The sequence below is a fragment of the Miniopterus natalensis genome, chromosome 4, assembly GCF_054644295.1.
Source record: "Miniopterus natalensis isolate mMinNat1 chromosome 4, mMinNat1.hap1, whole genome shotgun sequence".
Taxonomy (NCBI): Eukaryota; Metazoa; Chordata; class Mammalia; order Chiroptera; family Miniopteridae; genus Miniopterus; species Miniopterus natalensis.
This window is the reverse complement of record NC_142084.1, coordinates 65,897,153-65,916,660: the sequence shown is the minus strand read 5'-3', so window position 1 is coordinate 65,916,660 and position 19,508 is coordinate 65,897,153. Positions and strand designations below refer to the sequence as shown.

General features: G+C 52.9%; 1 protein-coding gene across 1 annotated transcript; it reads right to left on the bottom strand.

The window, feature by feature from the left end:
* Positions 1 to 3,344: 3,344 nt before the first annotated feature.
* On the bottom strand, positions 3,345 to 5,419 carry TNFSF9 (TNF superfamily member 9). Its single transcript, XM_087816009.1, has 3 exons — positions 5,150 to 5,419; positions 4,536 to 4,572; positions 3,345 to 3,805 (listed from the first exon to the last, which is right to left on the bottom strand). Exons 1-3 carry the CDS (start codon positions 5,417 to 5,419, stop codon positions 3,345 to 3,347), a joined length of 768 nt encoding a protein of 255 aa, XP_087672135.1.
* Between the last annotated feature and the right edge of the window lie 14,089 nt (positions 5,420 to 19,508).

Here is a 19,508-nt window from a genome sequence, read left to right as displayed (position 1 = left end):
AGGATTCCATCTGCAAACCTTGAGTCTTGGTAACATCTTACAGATGCTTGGGGCCCAAGCATCCTGGCTGTGGGATGTCCCCCAGGCCCAACAAAACCCAGAAAGCAGGACAGTCTCTCAGATCCCAAGGCCACCAGGAAAGACACCAACAGCCATGAGGCCCTGCATCCTTGGAGACTGCTATCTTAAAGGTCATTTGGTAGCACAGAACAGAAACGTCCCCAGAAAGAAAATCATGGGACACTGAAGTTTCTCATGGCCCCCAAGGAGAGATACTAGGTGTACTGGGTTGAATAGTGTCCCCTCCCAAGACTCATGTCCTCCATGGAACCTCAAATTATGACCTTATTTGGAAACAGGGTCTTTGCAGATGTAATTAAATTAAGATGAGGTCACCCTGGAATAACGTGGGCTCTACATCCAATATGACTTGTCCTTTTGGGAAGAGAAGAGAAACGAAGACAGAGACACACGGAGAGAAGGTGGCCGTGTGAAGATGGACGAAGAGATTGGAAGAGCGCAGCACTGAGCAAGGAGTACCAGGGCTGCGGGCAGCCGCCGGGAGCTGGGACAGGCAGGGGCGGGCCTTGGAGGCTGCATGGCCCTGCTGGCACCTTGATTTCGGACTTCTGACCTCCGGAACTGGGGCACAATACATGTCTGTCGTTTTAAGCCACTCAGCTTGCGCCCCTTTGTTAGAGCAGCCCTAGGAAACTGCAGGGTGGGGCAAGAGTAGGCTCGCAGTTGTTGGTATGAAAAATAATTAATAAATAGTAAAACAAGAATAAACTCTGTGTCTTGTGTACTCACAACTGTAAACCTACTTTTGGCCCACCCTGTGACAGGGTTAGGGCACCACGTGTGACCAGGAAGACGCAAGGACACCCAGGTCCCTCCTCCGTCTCTCCAGGGCGCTGCGGTCTCACCTGCGAGTTCCCGGGCGCCTGGCAGCCCGCTCTCCGCATCTGGGCCCCGCCGGGCTTCTCTCCCGCAGAGGTGCGAGCTCCTCGCCGCCTGCGGCCAGGCCCGCCCGCTCTCGGAGACTGGCCCAGCTTGAGTCACGTGTTCACCCCACGGGCTGGGCCGGGCAGAGGCATCACTTGGTGCCAAGGGTGTTATTCAATAGGCAGCCACCGGCGTAGCCAGACACTGGCCAATCAGATTTGACACTGGATCAAGAATTTGGGCAACTATCCTTTCTCCACCAACTCTAGGGATGCACCAAGGGTTAAGGTTTTGGATGCTTGGTCACAAGGCCCATCCTAGGGGTCCAGAGGAAGTATCCAGGAATGGAGACTGGTAGTAGCAGGTACTTGCCAACCAGTATGAAACAGGCTTAATAATATATAGTAATACCCATACTAGTGGGTATTAGCTCAATGTCAGCTCTGCCCACCCAGGAGGAGTAGAGATGGGCCAGGCAAATGCAATTCACCTCCACTTCCACATCTTCGCTGTCCATCCCCCACCCTTCTGGCCACTGCAGGCCGAACTCTCCCACCTCAGCCTCACTCACCCCTAATCCCTCTTCTTCTTTTTTGTTTTTTTTAATATGTCTTTATTGATTTCAGAGAGAGTGAGGGAGAGGAAGAGAGAGAAACATCAATGATGAGAGTCATTGATAAGCTGCCTCCTGCACGCCCCCTACTGGGGATCGAACCCTCAACCTGGGCATGTGCCCTGACGGGAAATCCAACCTCAATCTTCTGGATCATAGGCTGATGTTCAACCACTGAGCCACTCGGGTCAAGCCCCAGTTCCTCTTCTTAAGACCCATCACAGTCTGCTCTGTGGAGACTTTTCTGTCCACCCAGCCCCTTTTGTCCTAGATCTGTCAGGAGAGCCAGGGTCCAGCCAGTTTATATGGACCAGTGGGCGGAAGTTCTGCATGAGGACAAAAATTATGGAGCACGGGGAACTGGCAGGCCTGGAGAGAGGGACAGCGTGCTGGCACATGTTCCACAAGCAGCTCTCCAGAGGCGGAAAATGCAATCGTGTATCTATTATACATTTTATGGGCATAAATGATTGTGTAGCAAACCATTTTAGAATGAAATAGAGAGCATTCTTCATTGCAAATTCTATGTAGCCAGTTGATTCTCTACAGAATGCCTTAATCTTCCCCACTCTTGTCAACCCTGCGTGCCAGTGACAAACAAGTGAATATAGATTGTATTTTCCTTTAAAGACTAAGATAAAACAGACCAAAGACGTATGTCCACACTTCACTTGCTTGTGAAGACATGAGCAACTCCTTTACTAAATCAGGTAACGGTTTGAAAACACTCGAAGCAGACTTCCTAGATTTTTTGTGTGATATTCACAATGTAACAAGTCTCTGAGACAAGACACACTTTTAAGACTAGTCTACGTGTTTCTATCAGTTCCTCCATCACTTTAAGTCTAGATGACCCACAGGCAATACATCAAGCCCCAGCTTGTAGTGTTTGCTGATTCCCGTGGCTGATTCTGAGTTACCAGTGTGATGTCACTGTACAGAGCCAGCAAGCAATTTCCTGCAGAACTGCATTCTACAATATTTCCACCACACGCTTACAATAAAGGAAAATAACTGCAAGAGCATACATAACAGTAAAGTGGAAATGATAAAATCCTTAAAGCATAGGGTAGTTATGAGTCTCAAATAACACTCTCTGGTGTATAGTAAATGCTCAATACATAGTCATTGTTAAATTTTTAAACATTTTATTATCCAGTACCACGCACCATCTCACACTGCCCCCTGCCAAGTCACACCGAGTCATACACAATCAAAGCCACAGTGTCAAACCATTAGAAGTCAGCTTGCCAAAAGGTGGAGTTTTGGTCTGTCTTGTTCATGGCTGTGTCCTCAACACCTAAAACAGTGCCTGACACATAGTAGATGCTCAAAATACAAGTCGCATGAATGAATGAAACTCATACAACAAAGAATTCTGCAAACTCCTAAAAGATAGCCCATAAATCCCAAAGGGGGGACTAGAAGTGAGTCTTTATTGCTCACATAATTAACATAAGTTAAGATTTGGGGGGGGGCATTCTGTTTTGCTTACTGATGTTTCTCCAGCCCTGCACAGTACCTGGAATGTAGTAGGTGCTCAATAAATATAAGTTGAATAGATAAATATAAAGTCCACTGTCTGAGCTCAGGCTCATAATAAATACCAAGGGTTTGACTTGGGGCAGGAGTGATAGAGGGATCGGGGTAGTCCTTGAGGAGGGGGTAAGCAGCCAGAACCCCTGCCCAGCCTGGTGAGGTAGAGAAGCCAGGGCCCATCACCAGAGGCCCCACGGAAACAAGGCAGGATTCAGTCTCCCTGCAGCAAGTGGCAACCCCACCTGCCTCATGAAGGCTGTCCAGAGGGGAATCCAGCGGGGACCTTGGTGGCCACTTGGTAGAGTCCCAAGACTGTGGCACCTTGTGCAAGCTGCCAGGCAGGGTGCACCCCGTCCGCAGCACTGAGGTAGACACCTAGGCGCTGGCCAGCACCCAGGTGCAGCAGGCCACCCCGGAAACCAGATGCTGAGTCCGGGGTTTCAGAGGTTGGAGACGGCAGATCCAAGGTCAGGGCCAGAGCTGCAGTGCCTGTGCCCAGTGGCTGCAGGTGCAGGGCAATGGAGACCGAGCCAGAGCCAGCTCTGGCCACCACACGTTGCAGTTTCACGTGCAAGAAGACATAGTAGATGCCAGCCTCAGACACCACCAGCTCCTGCGTGTGCTCGTCGTAACTCAGGCCGGGGGCCAGGAACACGCCTCTGAAGCCAGGGTCACTGTACCAGTGCAGGAGCCCTCCCTCCAGCAGCACTGCGGGGAGGAGGGGGAGGGGTTATGCTGAGCAAGGATGTGGGCAGGGGCACAGCCTGGGGAAGGGGGGTGGGGCTCTGAGGACCCGAGAGGTTCCCAGAGGGAGGTGGGGCTGGGGGGGGAGCTGATGAAGTCGGGAAAGGCTGTCAGGAAACGGGGGGGACTGTGAGAGGGCTGGAGGTGGAAGGTGAGAGACTTCCAGGAACTGACACCTGCGGCGCAGGGAGGCGCAAAATGCAGAAGCGGAGGGGGGAAGGGCAGGGGACTCTAGGGGATGGAAGGGAGGGATTTAGAGGGAGGGTGGGATGGAATGAAGGAGGGGACTCGGAGGGGTAAAGAGAGAGTGGGGCGAGTCTCAGGCTGGGTGAAAAAAGAGAAGGCGTGGGGAGGAGAGTCTAAAAGGGAGAGGGAAGGAGGGAGTCTGGCAGCAAGGCGGGAAAGCCAGCGGGAAGGAGAGTGCGAACCTCCCAGAGCCCAGCGTGGAGACCAGGACGGATGGGACTTGGGGACCCGGGCCCAGGCCTGAGAGGGTGCGCAAACGGGCCAACTGCGGAGCAGAGGGAAGCCGGAGGCGGGAAAGAGACAGGCGAGGTTCAGAGAGATGAGAAGACAGCTTCCAGAGAGGAAAGGAGTGGAGGGTCAGATTTAGTCAGAAGGAGGCCTCCAGCTCCGGGGACCCTCTTACTTAGTGTCACCCTCCCCAGGGGACAGGTTGGCACGGGACACTCACCATCTCGGGCCACCAGCTGCGCGAACACGCCCTCGCCCTGAGGAAGAGCAGAGAGTGAGTGGAGGGTCCCCCGCCGCTCCCGCAGCCCCCTGAAAAAGTGCCGTGCCCCCCCCCCCCCGCGTCTGCCCAGATCTTGGGCGTGCGCTCTCCCTTTCCCGCGGCTCCAAAAGACACCAACACGCGCGCACGCCTGGAGCTGGGGGCTCGACCTGCCCCGAGCCGTGGGGTCTGCCAGGACGGCACCCGCCAGGATTCCAGACCCAGGCGAAGGGCCTCCACGTGCTCTTGGAACAGGGAGGTTTTGAGAGGAAAGGGGGACACCCCAAGGGTCCGAGAGAAAACCTCTCCGGGGGTTAGGGGGGAAAGCGAGGGTCCCCTCAAAGGTTCGAAGTGCCCCTCGGAGTCACGATGGATTAAAGGTCCTGCCCTAGGGCGTGGGGTGCAGATGGGGTCTCACAAGGGCAACGAGATGAGAAGGGGTTCCCCCGAAGTCCTGGATAAGGTAAGGGTGCTCTCAGGGGCCTGAGAGGGACGGACCGTAGGCCCGGGGTGCAGAAGGGGGTCGCCCCGGGGTGCGGGATGGAGAAGGGGTCCCAAGTAGGGGCACATCTCACCTGCGGGGAGTCGGGAAGGCGGGCCCGGGCGTGGGAGAGGAGCTCGGGGGCCTCGGAGAGTCTGGAGTCGGGCCCGGGGCTGGGGCCGGGGCCGGGCGAGGCGAAGCCCCCGGGCAGCACCCAGGTGCGCACGGCGCAGGCGGCGCAGGTGACGGCGACCAGCAGCAGCGCGGCGCTCAGCACCCAGGGCAGCCGGGCGCGGGCGCGGCCGGGGGGCGCGGGCGGCCGCGGGGCCTCGGGGTCCGGGACGGCGTCGGAGCTGGAGCTCATGGCCAGCGGCGGGCGGCTGCCGCCAGGGTCCCGGGCTCCCCGCTTTATACTGAACCCGGAAACCCCTGGGGCGGAAGCTTTCCGGGGCGGGGACCGTGGGGATCCCAGCGCCCGCCCCCTCCGGCGGAGCGGTCCCTGCACTTTCTCTCCTCGGGATCGCCGTCTGGGGTCTCCTTCCTTGGTCTCGCCTTCCAGCCTCTGCGCGCTGTGCCTCCTTTCCCCCGGGGTCTCCCTCCCTCCCCGCCCCTGCGCTCCTCTCAGTCACTCTGGATCTCTCCTTTCGGTGCGTCTCTCACAATGTGTCCCTGTCGCTGTCGATTGTCTCTGCGTCGGGGCTGGGTCTCGGGGGTTTCTATCCCTGACTATTTCCGCGTCTCCGTCCGTCTGTCCCTCACCCCGTCTCCCCCCCCCCTCCGGCTCTCACTTCCTGAGTCTCCCTTTTCCTTGGTCTTCCCCCTCCTTGTCACTCCCACCAGGCTCCCCCAAGGGTCCCCTGAATCCGGCACTTCTGCAGAGGGGCCAGAGGACAGCCAAGTCTCAGCCGCCTTGTCCTCTGGAGCAGACCCCCCCAGTGGGACCCCGAGAGCCGTCCTGCGCCCCCCGCCGCGGCTCAGCGTCCCCAGGACCCCCGGCCCTTCCCCCCCGCCCCCGCCCACCCGCTTACACCGCTTCCTGTCGGGAGCCCCCTCTGGACCCCACAAGCGGAAGGCTGGAGAGTCCAGGTAGAGAAATTCCCCTTGTAGGAAAAGGACCCGAGCGAGGCAGAGGAAATTCAAATTTCCCTTTCACTCAGCGGGGGTGGGAGGAGGCGCCCAGAGCCGCCAAAACTCGGCCCAAAAGAGGAAGCAACCCTGGATGGGAGATGGGAAGAGAGCCCTGCGCGGCCTCGCCCGCCGGGAGGACGCCGGCCAGCTCCCGGCCCGGCCCTGCCCGGGGCTCACTGTCCCCGAGGGCGGCGGGAGGGGGCCCGAGGCCTGGCCGGAGGCCGCAGCGGCCCAGGAAACGCGGGGGGATTTTGTCCGGGACGGCGCCGCCCCCGCCGCGAGCCGGGCCCTGGCCTTGCGGGGGAATTACAGCTCCCCGCGCGTGCTCATGCACAGGTGCTAAGTGCTTCCGTTGTGAACGGTTCACAAAGTGTGATACACAAACCAGCAAGAGTAGCAAATTCTAGCACCTATGCAAATGCCAGCGCCGCAGTTTACCAACCTCTGGGAACGGAAAAAGCCCAGCGATGGGTGTTTCAATGAGCCGCCCAGAAGATTCCTGTGTTTGCCCAAGCTGGCGAACCCATCGCCTTGTACCCAGGTTGTTCCTTCACACCCACAGTCCCTCTGACTGGAATGTTCTTTCCCCAGATTGGCAGCCAGCCTCGGTTCCAACCGCCCTTCTGGGTAAAGATGAACAGAGCACCGGCCCCTACTTTCACTCTTCTGAAACAGTGACAGTTCAGTGATTGTTTTAAAACCCGAAACAAAATGGCAAGCCAGCAGGATGGAAGGCCAAATGTTATTTCCCTCTCGGAATTTCACACCACTATCCCCCAAAGTTCAGTTTTTGGTGACTCTCGCCAACTCGGAAGGAGAGTGTGATGGGTGACCGCGAAAATAGAAGAGTTTGCTGAAAGTAAATTCCCCAAAGAGACATCAGCTTTTCTTCTGCTAACCAAAAAATAAAAGTCCTTTCAAAGTGAGAGGCAACAAGCATTTATTTGAAATAAAAAAGAATAGCTCTTCAGGACTCACCAATTCGGGCAGAAAACCAAAGAGTCTTCCTTCCAATTAGGAGGCAAAGGCAAAGGGGTATTTATGAGAAGGGGAAGGGGAATAATTACATCAATAGGTGGAAGGCATTTCTACTGGTGCAGATAACATAATGATGTCAATTCTAAACAATGTTTTTCATTTTCAGTCCAGTAGTCATTAGTCCAGTAAGTCATCATATCTGCTTTCTTTACAAACAGTTCTTTTGGGAAACAAGCCCAAAGGTTATTTTGCCCTGTTTTAACATTCCAAAGGTTTGAGGCGTAAGATGCACAAGGAAGATCCTCTGGCATGGCAGCTCCAGCTCCATTTTATTTTATTTTATTTTTATTTTTAAAAATATATCTTTATTGATTCCAGAGAGAGGAAGGGAGAGGGAGAGAAAAAGAAACATCAATGATGCGAGGGTCATTGACCGGCTGCCTCCTGCACACCCCCGGCTGGGGATCAGGTTGCAACCCGGGCATGTGCCCTGACAGGGAATCTCCTGGATCCTAGGTCAATGCTCAATAGCTGAGGCATGCCCAGCCAGGCTCCAGCTCCATTTTAAAGTGGGTCCACTTTTTTTTTTTTTTTCTTTACACTTCCCATCAGGGTGGAAAAGTATCTCTTTTCTTTTTACCTCCAGAGAGTGGAAATGGCAGCATTTCTGGTCAGAGGAACAGCAGTAAATGGTAGAAGAATCACTCTGAACGCAGGAATATTAAGCAAACCTGTGCACTTGAATGCAGAAGCTAAAACTTCCCCACCTCAACCCTCACCCCACTCCGCATCAGGACCCCAAAGATGGGATGGTGAAAGACCCATCTCCAAGGAATCTGACCAACCAGGAAAAAAGATTTACAGGTACTGAGGCCAACGGGCCCTCTTCCACACCACTGCCCTGCCAAGAAGACAGGCTGTTTATTATTAAGCCCTAACCCACAGGAGATGACAGCCAAAGATTGCCTAAGCTGACAAAAAGACAAAAAGAGGAACTCCAAAGGTCACCACCTCAGACAACTCAAATAAAAGTGTCTCTCCCTCAGCCCTGTTACATCTAGAATATTTTTGTGTTTGTTTACTTGCTTACAATTATTTTCCCCATGAAACAGTAATCTCCTGAAGAGGAGCATCTTTACCTGCCTTGTTTCCATTCTACCTCGTGTCTAGATAATTACAGGCGTCAATAATATTTATTGAATTAGTGAATAAATTAATGAATTATAGCATAACAATTAACAGCATGGGCTCTAGAGAGCAACAAACTACAGTCTGAAAACTATGAATTTTTTTTTTTGTTTGGTGATTTTGGTTTTAAGTGTCTGGGAAAAGTCAAAAGAAGACTATTTCCTGACGTACAGATTATATGAAATTCAAATTTCAGTGTCCACCAGTAAATGTTACTGGCAAGCAGCCACACTCCTTCATTTACAGATTGTGTTATAGCAGCTTTTGCAATACTACAGCAGAGCTAAGTAGTTGTGGCCAAGACTGGCCTGCAAAGTCAATATTTACTCTCTTTGGACCATTTTAGAAAAAATTTTCCACCTCAACTCTCAGATTTCTTGCTGAGGGCAAGCAGCTTCCCCCCTCTGAGCCTCATTTTTCACATCTGTTAAATGGGAGTAATAGTAGATCTCAAAAGGCAATTGAGAGCTTACTGTACGCAGTGGCAGGCACTTTGCAATTGCTCAAAAAAGGTGAGCTGTTATGGTCACAGAATCTTTTCTGCAACCCAATATGTGGATGCAGAAACTAAGACTCCACAAGTTGAAGGCACTTAGCTAAGGAGTCACAGTGAGTGCTCTGAACTCTCCACACTGAGGAGCTTGGCATAGTTCTGTATTCTCCCTCCAGAGAGGGGAAACAAAGTCTGGCAGCCTGGGGAAGGCTCTGGCCGCAGCCTGGGAGCACCATGACGTGCAGCTGTGGTTGGGACATCTGAGCCAGGCAGCCCCGCCCACCATGGAGCTGTCAGCATTACCAATCTAGCACCTCTGTGGCTCAGCAGTCTCCCGGAGGTGAACGTGGGCCCATTTTCCTCATCTCTAGGGGTAGGGCCTGAATCCTCACGCTCACCATCATAGGGCTCAAGGGAGGGATTGAGCAGGAAGTAGCTGAATGGGGGAGCCCCCCCTTCCACCTCTGAGGATACCTCCTCTCACCTTTTCTCTGGGTTCCCCATTGCCCCCATCCCCTGCATGTGGCCTCCCCCAGTATCAACTTTACTGGCCTGAAACCTCTGTCTCCCCCAGGGCAGAGGCAAAGCCCAACAGAGAATGTTAGTGATATTTGCAGAGTAAGTGTACAAGTAAGTGGGCAAAGAACCAAATTGGGGGCAGGGGAGATGTGAATTGAGAAAAAGAAAAAAAGGAGAAGGAAAGAATTTAGTGAGGTCTGTGGGAGTGGAAACATGTGTTGAAGGAGGAAAGAGGCACAGAGTGGGGGATTGCATTGTCTACGTTAGTCAAGTCTCTGGAAAAGCTGGGTCCTAGATAGGCCAGGAAAACACAGGCCCAGCATGTGTGTGCACATGTCGTATTGTGGGAATGCTGCAAGGCATGTTGGTACAAAGCACTGAAGCTTTGTGGAGGTGGGGTGAATCCCAGGCTACTCTGGACTCATGTGTTTCCAATGTGATGTTGTGTGTTTAGAGATGAGGAAAGGAGATTCCATGTGTTCGCATGTGTATTTCTAGTTGAGAAACAGCAAATAACACAAACTGTGTGGCTTCAAATCCCAGCTCTGCCTCTTGCTAGTTGTGTGATTTTGAGAAAATTCTGTCACCTCTCTGTTCCTTGCTTTTCTCATCTGGGAAGTGTAGCTAACCTCATAGGATTATTGTCAAGAATAGAGCCCGAGCCCAGCTGGGCATGGCTCAGCAGTTGAGCATGGACCTAGGATCCAGGAGATCATGGTTGGATTCCCAGTCAGGGCACATGCCTGTGTTGCGGGCTCAATTCCCAGTCCAGGGAGGGCAGGAGGCAGCTGATCAATGACTCTCTCATCACTGATGTTTCTCTCTCTCTCCCTCTCCCTTCCTCTCTCTGAAATCAGTAAAGATTTGTTTTTAATGGCCCCTTATAAAAAAAAAAAAAATAGAGAACCAGAAAAGCATTTGCCATACAGCAGGTGCTCTGTTGGGTTAGCCATAATGGCTACCAGTGGGGCTGCCAGTCTGGTGGCTCTGTGTGATTGTACACAGGGGTTAATCTTGCGAATGAACAAGCAGGGTCCAAAAACTAGCACAGACACCAACTGCAAAAATGTTCAGGTGAAAATAGCCAAAACAGTAATCAAAAGCGAAATTGTCAGATTGTTTGAAAATCAGTTCAGTAATCACAGGTGTGAAGGTTGAGTAATCTCTTTTGGGTTAAAAAATAGTGCTACCTACAGAATGTGGTGTTTATTTCACATTTGCATAGTCCATTTCTGGAAGGTATAAAAGAGACGGGGGATTTGGGCTGAGAGAATTTGGACCTTTGGCTGTATGTACTTTGGCCCACTTGCATTTTCCATGTGTTACTGTTTGTTTTGTTTTTTATATATTAAGCACAAAATCGTAGTCAGGTGCACACACACAAAAAAAGAAACTAGTGGCCTGAGCTGTTTGGAAGGGAAAATTTAGCACCAGTGACATCAAAGACAGGAAATCGTGTTTCCCTGATAAGGACAGTGGAGTAATACAGAGATGGGGAACACCCAGGCAGACCAGGGAAGGGCCCTGGGGACCCCTTGGAGAGGCCCCTCGTGAGAAGTCAGCTCATTCTGCTGGGAAGCAAGCCAGCCTGCCCTAGGAAGGAAGTCTCAGCTGGGCTATTATCTGGAAGGGACTCTCCAACTTGCCCAGAGGCAGCTACCACAAAGACAGGTACAAGACATCCCTATTCAGGCTATGCAATTATACAAATGAAATAGACACACAAAGACATACACATACACTCTCTCACACACACACACACACACATATCTGGATACACAGTTATAGATACACAGGAGCAGCCACCAAAGCTAGCCAACAAGCACACACAGGGACACAAAAGATACATATTTCAGGGCATATCTCATCAAGCACATGGAGAATAGAACAGTCACACACACTATCACACACATACTAAAACAGACTTGGAGATACACAACACATATTCAGTCACACACTGAGACAGATGCCCAGAGACACAATCTAGATACACAAGATCAATCACACAAGCTAGCCACCAGCAGACACAGCACACACTCATGGCCATAGTCACATATACCCACTAACACATAGCCTCAGAGAGACTCAAACGCTCTGGGGCAGGCAATCAGAGACACAGCAGACAGACCTGGAGGGACCAGCAAGACACTTGAAATAAAGACACAAAACACAAGGGAACACAACTGAAGGAACCCAGGCCTCTTCCACAGTGGAGACCCAGGCTCCATCCTTCAAACTGCTCAAGATCCACCACCTTCTAGAAGGAACCCAGGCTCTCTTTCTGTGTACCTGTCCCTCCTTCCCTTGAGGAACCACAGGGTCCTTTTTCTTTTTTAAAAAATATGTTTTTATTGATTCTTAGAAAGAAGGGGAGAGGGATGGAGAGATAGAAACACCCACGAGAGAGAACCATCATCCATTGGCTGCCTCCTGCATGCCCCCACTGGGAATCCAGCCGCAACCCACAACCTGGGCATATGCCCTGACCGGAATTGAACCAACGACCTCTTGGTTCATGGGTTGATGCTCAACCACTGTGCCACACCGGCCTGGCTCTTTCTTTTTTCTATTTTTTTTTTTCAGAGTACCTTTATTAAAGTTGGGAACAGTGAAACAAAGGGAGGGCTTAGTGTAGAAGAGAGCCTGTTGCTTCTAGAAATGTTATTGGAGAGAACTGAGCCATGGTAGGGCTGCTATTAGCTCACTGAAAAGTTAGAGAAAAGGGGGCCTTGGAGGCAGGTTTAGGGGGTAAGTCCCGGAGGAGCCGCTGCTGCCCGTTGCTCCCCTGGTTGCAAGTCTTGTGGGGGCCCTTAGAGTTTGGGAGAGAAAAGTAAAGACGCACGCCGGGAGAGGGAAGAAAGGCGTGGGCGTGCTCGAGGAAGAGTCGCTCCAGATCCTTCTTTTCAGCAGCACCCGGTGCAGGCTGCGGGCGCCCCCTGGTGAACCGGTCCAGAGCAGCATGGAGCTGGCGAGGAGAGGGGGTCTGGCTGAAGCGGGGAAAAGGTGCTTCTAGGTCTTCCGCCTCAAATGCAAAGCCTGCAGAGGGAGGAAAGTGGGGACGGGGGAGGAGGGGGACGGTCGCCCAGAGCCGGATCCGGCAGGGTCCTTCAGCGCCTAAACAGAACCGAGTTTAGCGGGAGAGGGACAGAACACCCTCGCCCGTCCCTACTCCACGCAGCGCCTGGTCCGAGGGGGGCCGATGCGGTCCTGGGACCCGAGAAGGAGCGAGACCAGGGGCGGGTTCCCATTGGTCCGCGCGCGACCAGTGAGGCGCAGCGAGGGCACCCGGCGGGGGAGGGGTGGCCGACCACTGCCCTAGAGGGAAGGATTCCGTCCCGCCCAGTGACGGCTCTCAGCCAGAAAATCACCACCAGGGAATCGCCCAAGATGTGGAATGCCCGGCGCGGAGTTATCACCAACTCTGACGTGACTTTGACAGCAGAACCCTGAAAAAGGTGGGCCGTCCCTTTCAGGGACCCGGGCCTCCCAAGCCCTGCCCACTCCCCGGCCCCGCCCACTTCCTGTCATTATCTCTAAGCCCCGCCCAATCCCCCAGCCGTCAGCCTCTCGGTCCCGCCCACTTTCCTGTCTTTCTCCCTAGGCTCCACCCACTTCTAGTCATCAGCCCCCCCGGCCCTGCCCACTTCCATTCACATCCCTTCCTTCTCTCTAGGCCCCGCCCACTCCCCCCCCCGCATTAACCTTCCAGGCCCTGCCCACTCCCCGGTCCCGCGCACTTCGCGGTCATTCTCCGTAGGCCCTGCCCACCTCCGCAGCCGTCCCTTTGAGCTCACCCTCCTGCCCTACCCACTTTTCTATTTTTCTTGGTCCAGCTCCACCCTCTGCCCAGGCTCCGCCCTTCTATTGTCTCCCCTCTAAATTCTTCGCTCCCGCCCGCCCGGTGTGGCGCAGGCATTGAGCATCGACCGATGATCTTGGAGATCGAGGTTCGATTCCTGGTCAGGATACGTGCCCGGGTTGCGGGCTCGATCCCCAGTGCGGGGCGTGCAGGAGGCAGCTGATCAATAGCTCTCTCTCCCTCTCCCTTCCTCTCTCTGAAATCAATAACGATATATTGAAAAATAAATAAATATATATATATTAAAAAAATAAAATCCTCGCTCCTTACCAGAGCCCTGTGCCTTCTTCCCAGTCCAAGCTTTCAACCCACCCTCTTCCCTAGTCTGACTTCCCTGGGGACTCAGCGGCCGGGGGCGTCTGACCATTTCGCGTCCTTTAGGCCCCTCCCCTTTTGTGCGGTCCTCTCGCCTGCCGGGCCCCACCCCCACTATCAAGACCCCGTCCCAACCTCGTCGAGGTCCTGGTGTGCGATGGGGCCTCCTAGCTAATGGAGAAAGAGACGCCTCAGTTTCCCCAGCCAAACTCTTCCTCGGGAAGGCTCCTCCCTCTCAGCCGACTAAATACCGCCGGGCGGTGGGGCCCTGTCCCCCCCACGGTGGTCTTCACCACCCCAGCCGCCTCTTCCCGCAGTGGCCCGAGGGGCTGGAGAGCTCTAATACCAGTCCGGTCTGTGCCCCCCGCGTCACACGCGCACCCCAAGTCGATAAATTTGACCGGCGTTCCCGGGATGGTGATCCGGTTGCCAGCGACTGTGGCTGGGGAAGCCGCGCGGGTCACTCGCGTCCCGTTCGCTGGCGCACTTTCACCGCCAGGATGTCCGTGGCTTTGGACACGTTATGTCTGCCGCTGGGTGAGCCCCCTCCCCCCCCAGCTTTGCACCCCACATCCCGAAGGCCGTGGAGGGGTCTGTCTGCATGTTTTTACCCAAGGGTGACTAGACTGGAAACTGGTGTGTCTTCACTTCTGCGTGTTCATGAGCGTATTTCTGAGATGTCTGAGTCAATGTGTGTTTGTGTGAATGGGAGAGAAAGGGATTCTACACAAAAGTGACTTTTGTGTGTTCACGTGTCTTCCTGGGGCTGGATGCTGGGGTCGGCAGCTGGCTGTGTGTGTTTCTCTTTCTTTCAGTCTTTTATGTTTTCATCTTCTCCCTTCGACCATTTTTTGTCCTTCATATAATTTTATTTGCTGTATGCCTTTTTTATTTTTGTTTAATCCTCACCCAAGGATATTTTTTCTCTTGCTTTTACGGAGAGAATGGAAGAGAGAGAGAGAAACATCGATGTGAGAGAGACTTGTAGATTGGTTGCCTCCTGCACACGCCCCAACTGGTTCCAGGGATCAAGCCTGCAACCGAGGTCTGTGCCTCTTGGCTGGAATCCAACCTGGAACCCTTCAGTCCATGGGTCAAAGCTCTAACCACCGAAGCAAACCCGCTAGGGCACTGTGTATCTTTTTTTATACTGAATTTATTAGGGTGACATTGGTTAATAAAATGATGGGTTTCAGGTGTACAATTCTCTAATACATCTGCTGTATGTCCTTGAGTCGTGTATCTGGGTCTATCTATGTGTGGGGGGGTGGTCTGTGTTGTAGTTATATCTGTACAAATGTACGATTCCATGTTTTCCATGTTGTGCTCTTAGGGTGGATGGGCCTAACAGAGAGCCTGGCACCTGCTGGAGACAGCCCCCCTGGCCTTCTTGATTTCAGAATGGTGGTTTCAGGGACCCTGGACCTTGCTCAAACACATTCACACCAATATCTCCTAGATCAACCAGCTACAGAGCCATAGATATCACACACACAGACCCCGGACATAACCACACACACCAGCACGACCACACATCCATGAGCACCTGCATAATCTCACACACACAGATCACAGAAAAGGGCACATACACCTACACATGCACCCATGTACACCACAAACACCTATTCACACCATACATACACATGAGGCATGATATATACACACACCAAGGCAAACGCATCTGCATGCACATCCCTAAGCATACAGGTGCACACGCCAGGACACACCACATACACATACTTCCAAAAACATAATCACATACATGCAAAGGCATGGAGACTCATACACACCAAGAAAGACACACAAGAAGATTCACACTGACTCACAGCTATGTAGAATTACACATACACCAGGAAACATACATCTACATACATTCATACAACCACACTAGGAAACATACATGCTCAGAGACATATTCATGTAGCCGGTGACATAGACATAGATATCCGTAAGCACCTCCACATACACATTCACAGATGCAAAGACATACACACACAGCCACAATCATCCACACATACACCCATACATCAGGACACACACATGCAGACAAAGTGAGCCCTTCCACCCTTGTCCCTCATTACCCTAACCCCTTACCTACCTCATTCACAGGATCCCACCCATGAAAGGGTCCCCGGGACTCTGTCCTCCTCTGGCCTTCTGGCCAGACCATTCTCCCTACCCAGCTTTCCCACCCTCCCACCATGTCCAGATTGTGGAGACACAGAGAAGACAAACTGCCCAGAATGCCTTAGGTTAGTAAACCTCGAGCGACAGGTCCATGAGTAGGGTCTTCTCCACCCCCTGCAGTCAGCATCCCCACCGGGCTGAGGGAGAGCAGTTTGCTAGTGCCCCACATCCGGGGCTTCTTGTGCAGTGACAGCACCGTCAGACACACCCTGGCGGCTCCTCACACGGTTGAGGGCTCTGCACTCATTACCGCGGCCTCTTCACCTCCGTCTTCACCGTAAGGGGCTGGCCGCTTCACCCCCACAGGCAAGCGTTAGCCCTTTTTCTGGCAAAGTGGAAAACCCCACCCATGGGAAATCTTGCTGCTCGATGGCATAGGAGAAATTCTTTCCTTGAGGAAAAGGTAGGGCTCACCCCTTGCTGACACAGAATAGAAGGCATGCCAGCCTCTCTGCCTCAAGCAGGGAGCAAGGAGTCCGCCCCCATCCCCAGTGAACACGGGAGCCCCGTCCCTCACATGCATAAAGCAGGAAGCAGCCCTGCCCCTTTCTGGAGAGTTGGGAAAGATCCCCCTTTTCAAACACAGGGAACATCCTGCCTCCTTCTTCTGGCGAGAAGGGAAGTCCCACCATCCTCAGGCATTCTGGAGGACGTCTAGCCTTTCCCCTTGTTAACAGGAAGTCCCGCCCCTTTCAGCTGGGTGACAGGAAATCCTGCCTATCCCACCGCTTTCCCTCTGTCAGGTCTGGAACTCCCGCCCCAAGTCTGACATAAAATAGGGGGATGCCCCACCCCTTTCCTTGGTAAAATGGGGAGCCATGTCCCTTGCCTTAGTAAAATAGGAAATCCTGCCCATTTCTGGCACAGGGGTGGGAGAAGGCCCGTGTGTGTGTGTGTGTGTGTGTGCGTGTGTGTGTGTGTGTGTGTGTGTGTGTGTGTCCAACCTTTTACCCGGTTTAGTGGGAAACCACACCCTCCTTTCCATATGAAGTGGGAAATGCAACCTATCTGAGAAAAAGAGTTGGAGATTTTCTACTCTTACTGCCCCCTGCCCCCACCTCTTCCTGCACCCTCAGCAGTGACCCCCCCCACCCCCGCCTTGTAGATCAGCCTGGGAGAGATGACTCCTGTCCAGGGCCTGCAGCTGAGCTCACCAGCCTTCATGAGCAGCACCTACATGGCCATGGTCTACAAGCAACTAGGTGCCGTCGTGTTTGGTGGCATGGCCAGCTACTCCCAGACCAACATTGACAAAATGACAACAGGTCACCTGAGACCCCTCTTCCTGGCTGTGTGCCTGCTGGACCGGGCCTCCTTCAACTGCGAGAATGGCTACATTACCGACTACATCTGCACCAGACACCCTGAAGACATCCTCGATGCCAAGTGAGTGGGTAGCTGGGGAGGAAAACCCAGGAAGGGTCCCCTCCTCACACCAGCTGCAGCTGATGTCAGCCCTCCCTCTGCCCATCCCCCAGGAAATCCTTCTATCTTGAGCATGCCTCTTTCGGGATGTATGCCATGGTGTATCTGATGGTGAGTACTGGCAGGAGGCAGGCTACACACCCGGCAAGGTCAGAGAATGCTTCTTTGTCCCCTGCCCTCCGCACCCATACTTGGTGCCAGAAGTGCCAGGCACGGCTTCCATAAAGCTTGTGTGTGTGTCCCTGGAGTTGGGAGGGCAAGAATGGGGAGGGCCTATCTCCTCTTAAGGCTTATTCAGTGTCCCTGTCCCAGAATGGTAACTTCCAGAGCCCTGTTTCCTCCCCCCGCAGCTGGAGACAGTTCGTGCTGGGCTAGGTCCACGCCTAGGGCTAGGTTTCGCCAGGAGCAGGGGGAAGAGTAATCAGATCCAGCTGAGGTGTGGGTCTAAAGTCTGGGTGGTGAGGTGGCAGGCGGAGCTGAGGAGAAGGGAACCCTCTGGGAAGGAGCCGATGACCCACAGGCCCAGTGGACAAAGAGAGCATAGATTCCGGTGGTGGAATTGGATCACACACATGGGAGCCAGCCCAGAGCACCTGGGCACCATGGTGGACAGACACAATGACACAGACAGAGGCCCAGGCCACAGAGCATGTGACAGTCACACGGATGTTTTCACACCAGCAACCCAGCAACACTTCTTGAAAGACAACCCATTTGACTGCCCTTCCCCCAGCCTTTAAAAAAAAAAAGACCAAGTAACAAAGTCACTACAGCTTCTGTTCGATAAAAGAGCTGGGTCTTTGAAGCTGTAATGTAAGGTCTCTATCCCAGCTTCAACTGTGCATGACACTGGGTGAGATACTCAGCCTCCTCCTTGGGCCTCCATTTTTGCATCTGTGAAACGGGCATGCAAATAACACCCGCCTCCTAGGGTTGTGGTTTCATGAATTAACACAAGCTGATACACTCAAAGTACTTAGAACAAGATCTGGCCTGAATATGACTATTATCTTTAATAACAGGCAAAGCAGACTCCCTCTGTCCCCCAGGGTGGATTAGGGGCTGGGGTGTATGTCAGCCATGCCTCGAGGTGCACAGGTGGGGTAGCAGTGTGGCCCCCAACATGGCAGACAGATCACTCACAAGTAGGAGTCAGGCATTTCCCTGGGTTTGCAAACCTCATGAAAAAAGGGCAATTTCATGAGCAGAGTGTTCTGGGTCTCCCTGAATTCCTTTGCCTCGAGTGTTCCCCAAGTCCCCATACTTTGCTTCCCCGAGAAACGCACAACAGCCACTTTCTCATTCTTCCTGCTAGTTTCAAGGAAGTAAATTTAACCTGTTATTTTTAAATGGGGTTTTTTGCAGATGATGTATTTATATATAGAATTGTACACTTGAAACCTATATAATTTTATTAACCAATGTAACCCTAATAAATTGAATAAAAAATAAAAAAAATTTTTTTTTCTGTTTTCCATTTCAAAATCAGGAGCCCAAACCCTGTTCTTTGAGGGGCCCGTGCTGAGTCCAACCTAGCTAGATTGGAGATCCGATGCTGGCAGGAGGTGTGAGTTCCGGGCCACAGCGGGAGCCTATCCATAGAGTCTCACCTGACTGCTTGGGAAATCATCCAACATCTAACAATTCTCCCAACAATAGTGTGTAATTAATAGCATAAAGCTCTCTTACAATGATGGTGTCAGGGGTCACAGCCAATACCCTCTCTAGATGCTGAAATCCATTTCCATACAAAATTGGCAAGATGAATGCCCTGTCTCACACCATAGCTGCCCAGGATTAGGCAAGCAGGTGAGCACAAAACACAGCCCAGGGGCTCAGGCTGCCTGCCCTCCCCCCACTTCTATGTGCAACCTGGCTCCTGGGGATGGAAAACCCAGCTCTTATGGCCCACCATCCAGCTCCTTTTCTTCCTGGTTCTGTTCACTGGCTACATCCAGATTTTGGACTATTGGCACCACCCCTATGATATAGTCTTCGGATTCCTGCAAGGAGCCTTGATGGCTTTCTGGGTGGTAGGTAATGCCATGGGACGCCTGGCTAGCAGGGAGGATCTGCCTGCTGGGGAGCGGTGGGTACACCTGGCACTCTTCACCTCCCAGGATGGGAGTCCAGGAGAGCCAGACTGGGGAGGTGTCAGCCATGGGGTGCAGATGACACCAGCCTATCCCAGACCCCTCCGCACATCATCCTTGCAAGTTTCTATATCTCTGATCTTTTTACATCTCCAGCAATGCCAGGTCCCAGCAGCTCCAGGTGCTAGAAGGCCCCCTGCCCCCTGCTTTCTATTCTCTTCCCCTTGCCCTCCCTCTGGATTCCCACCCTCAAGGCCCTCAGGGAGCC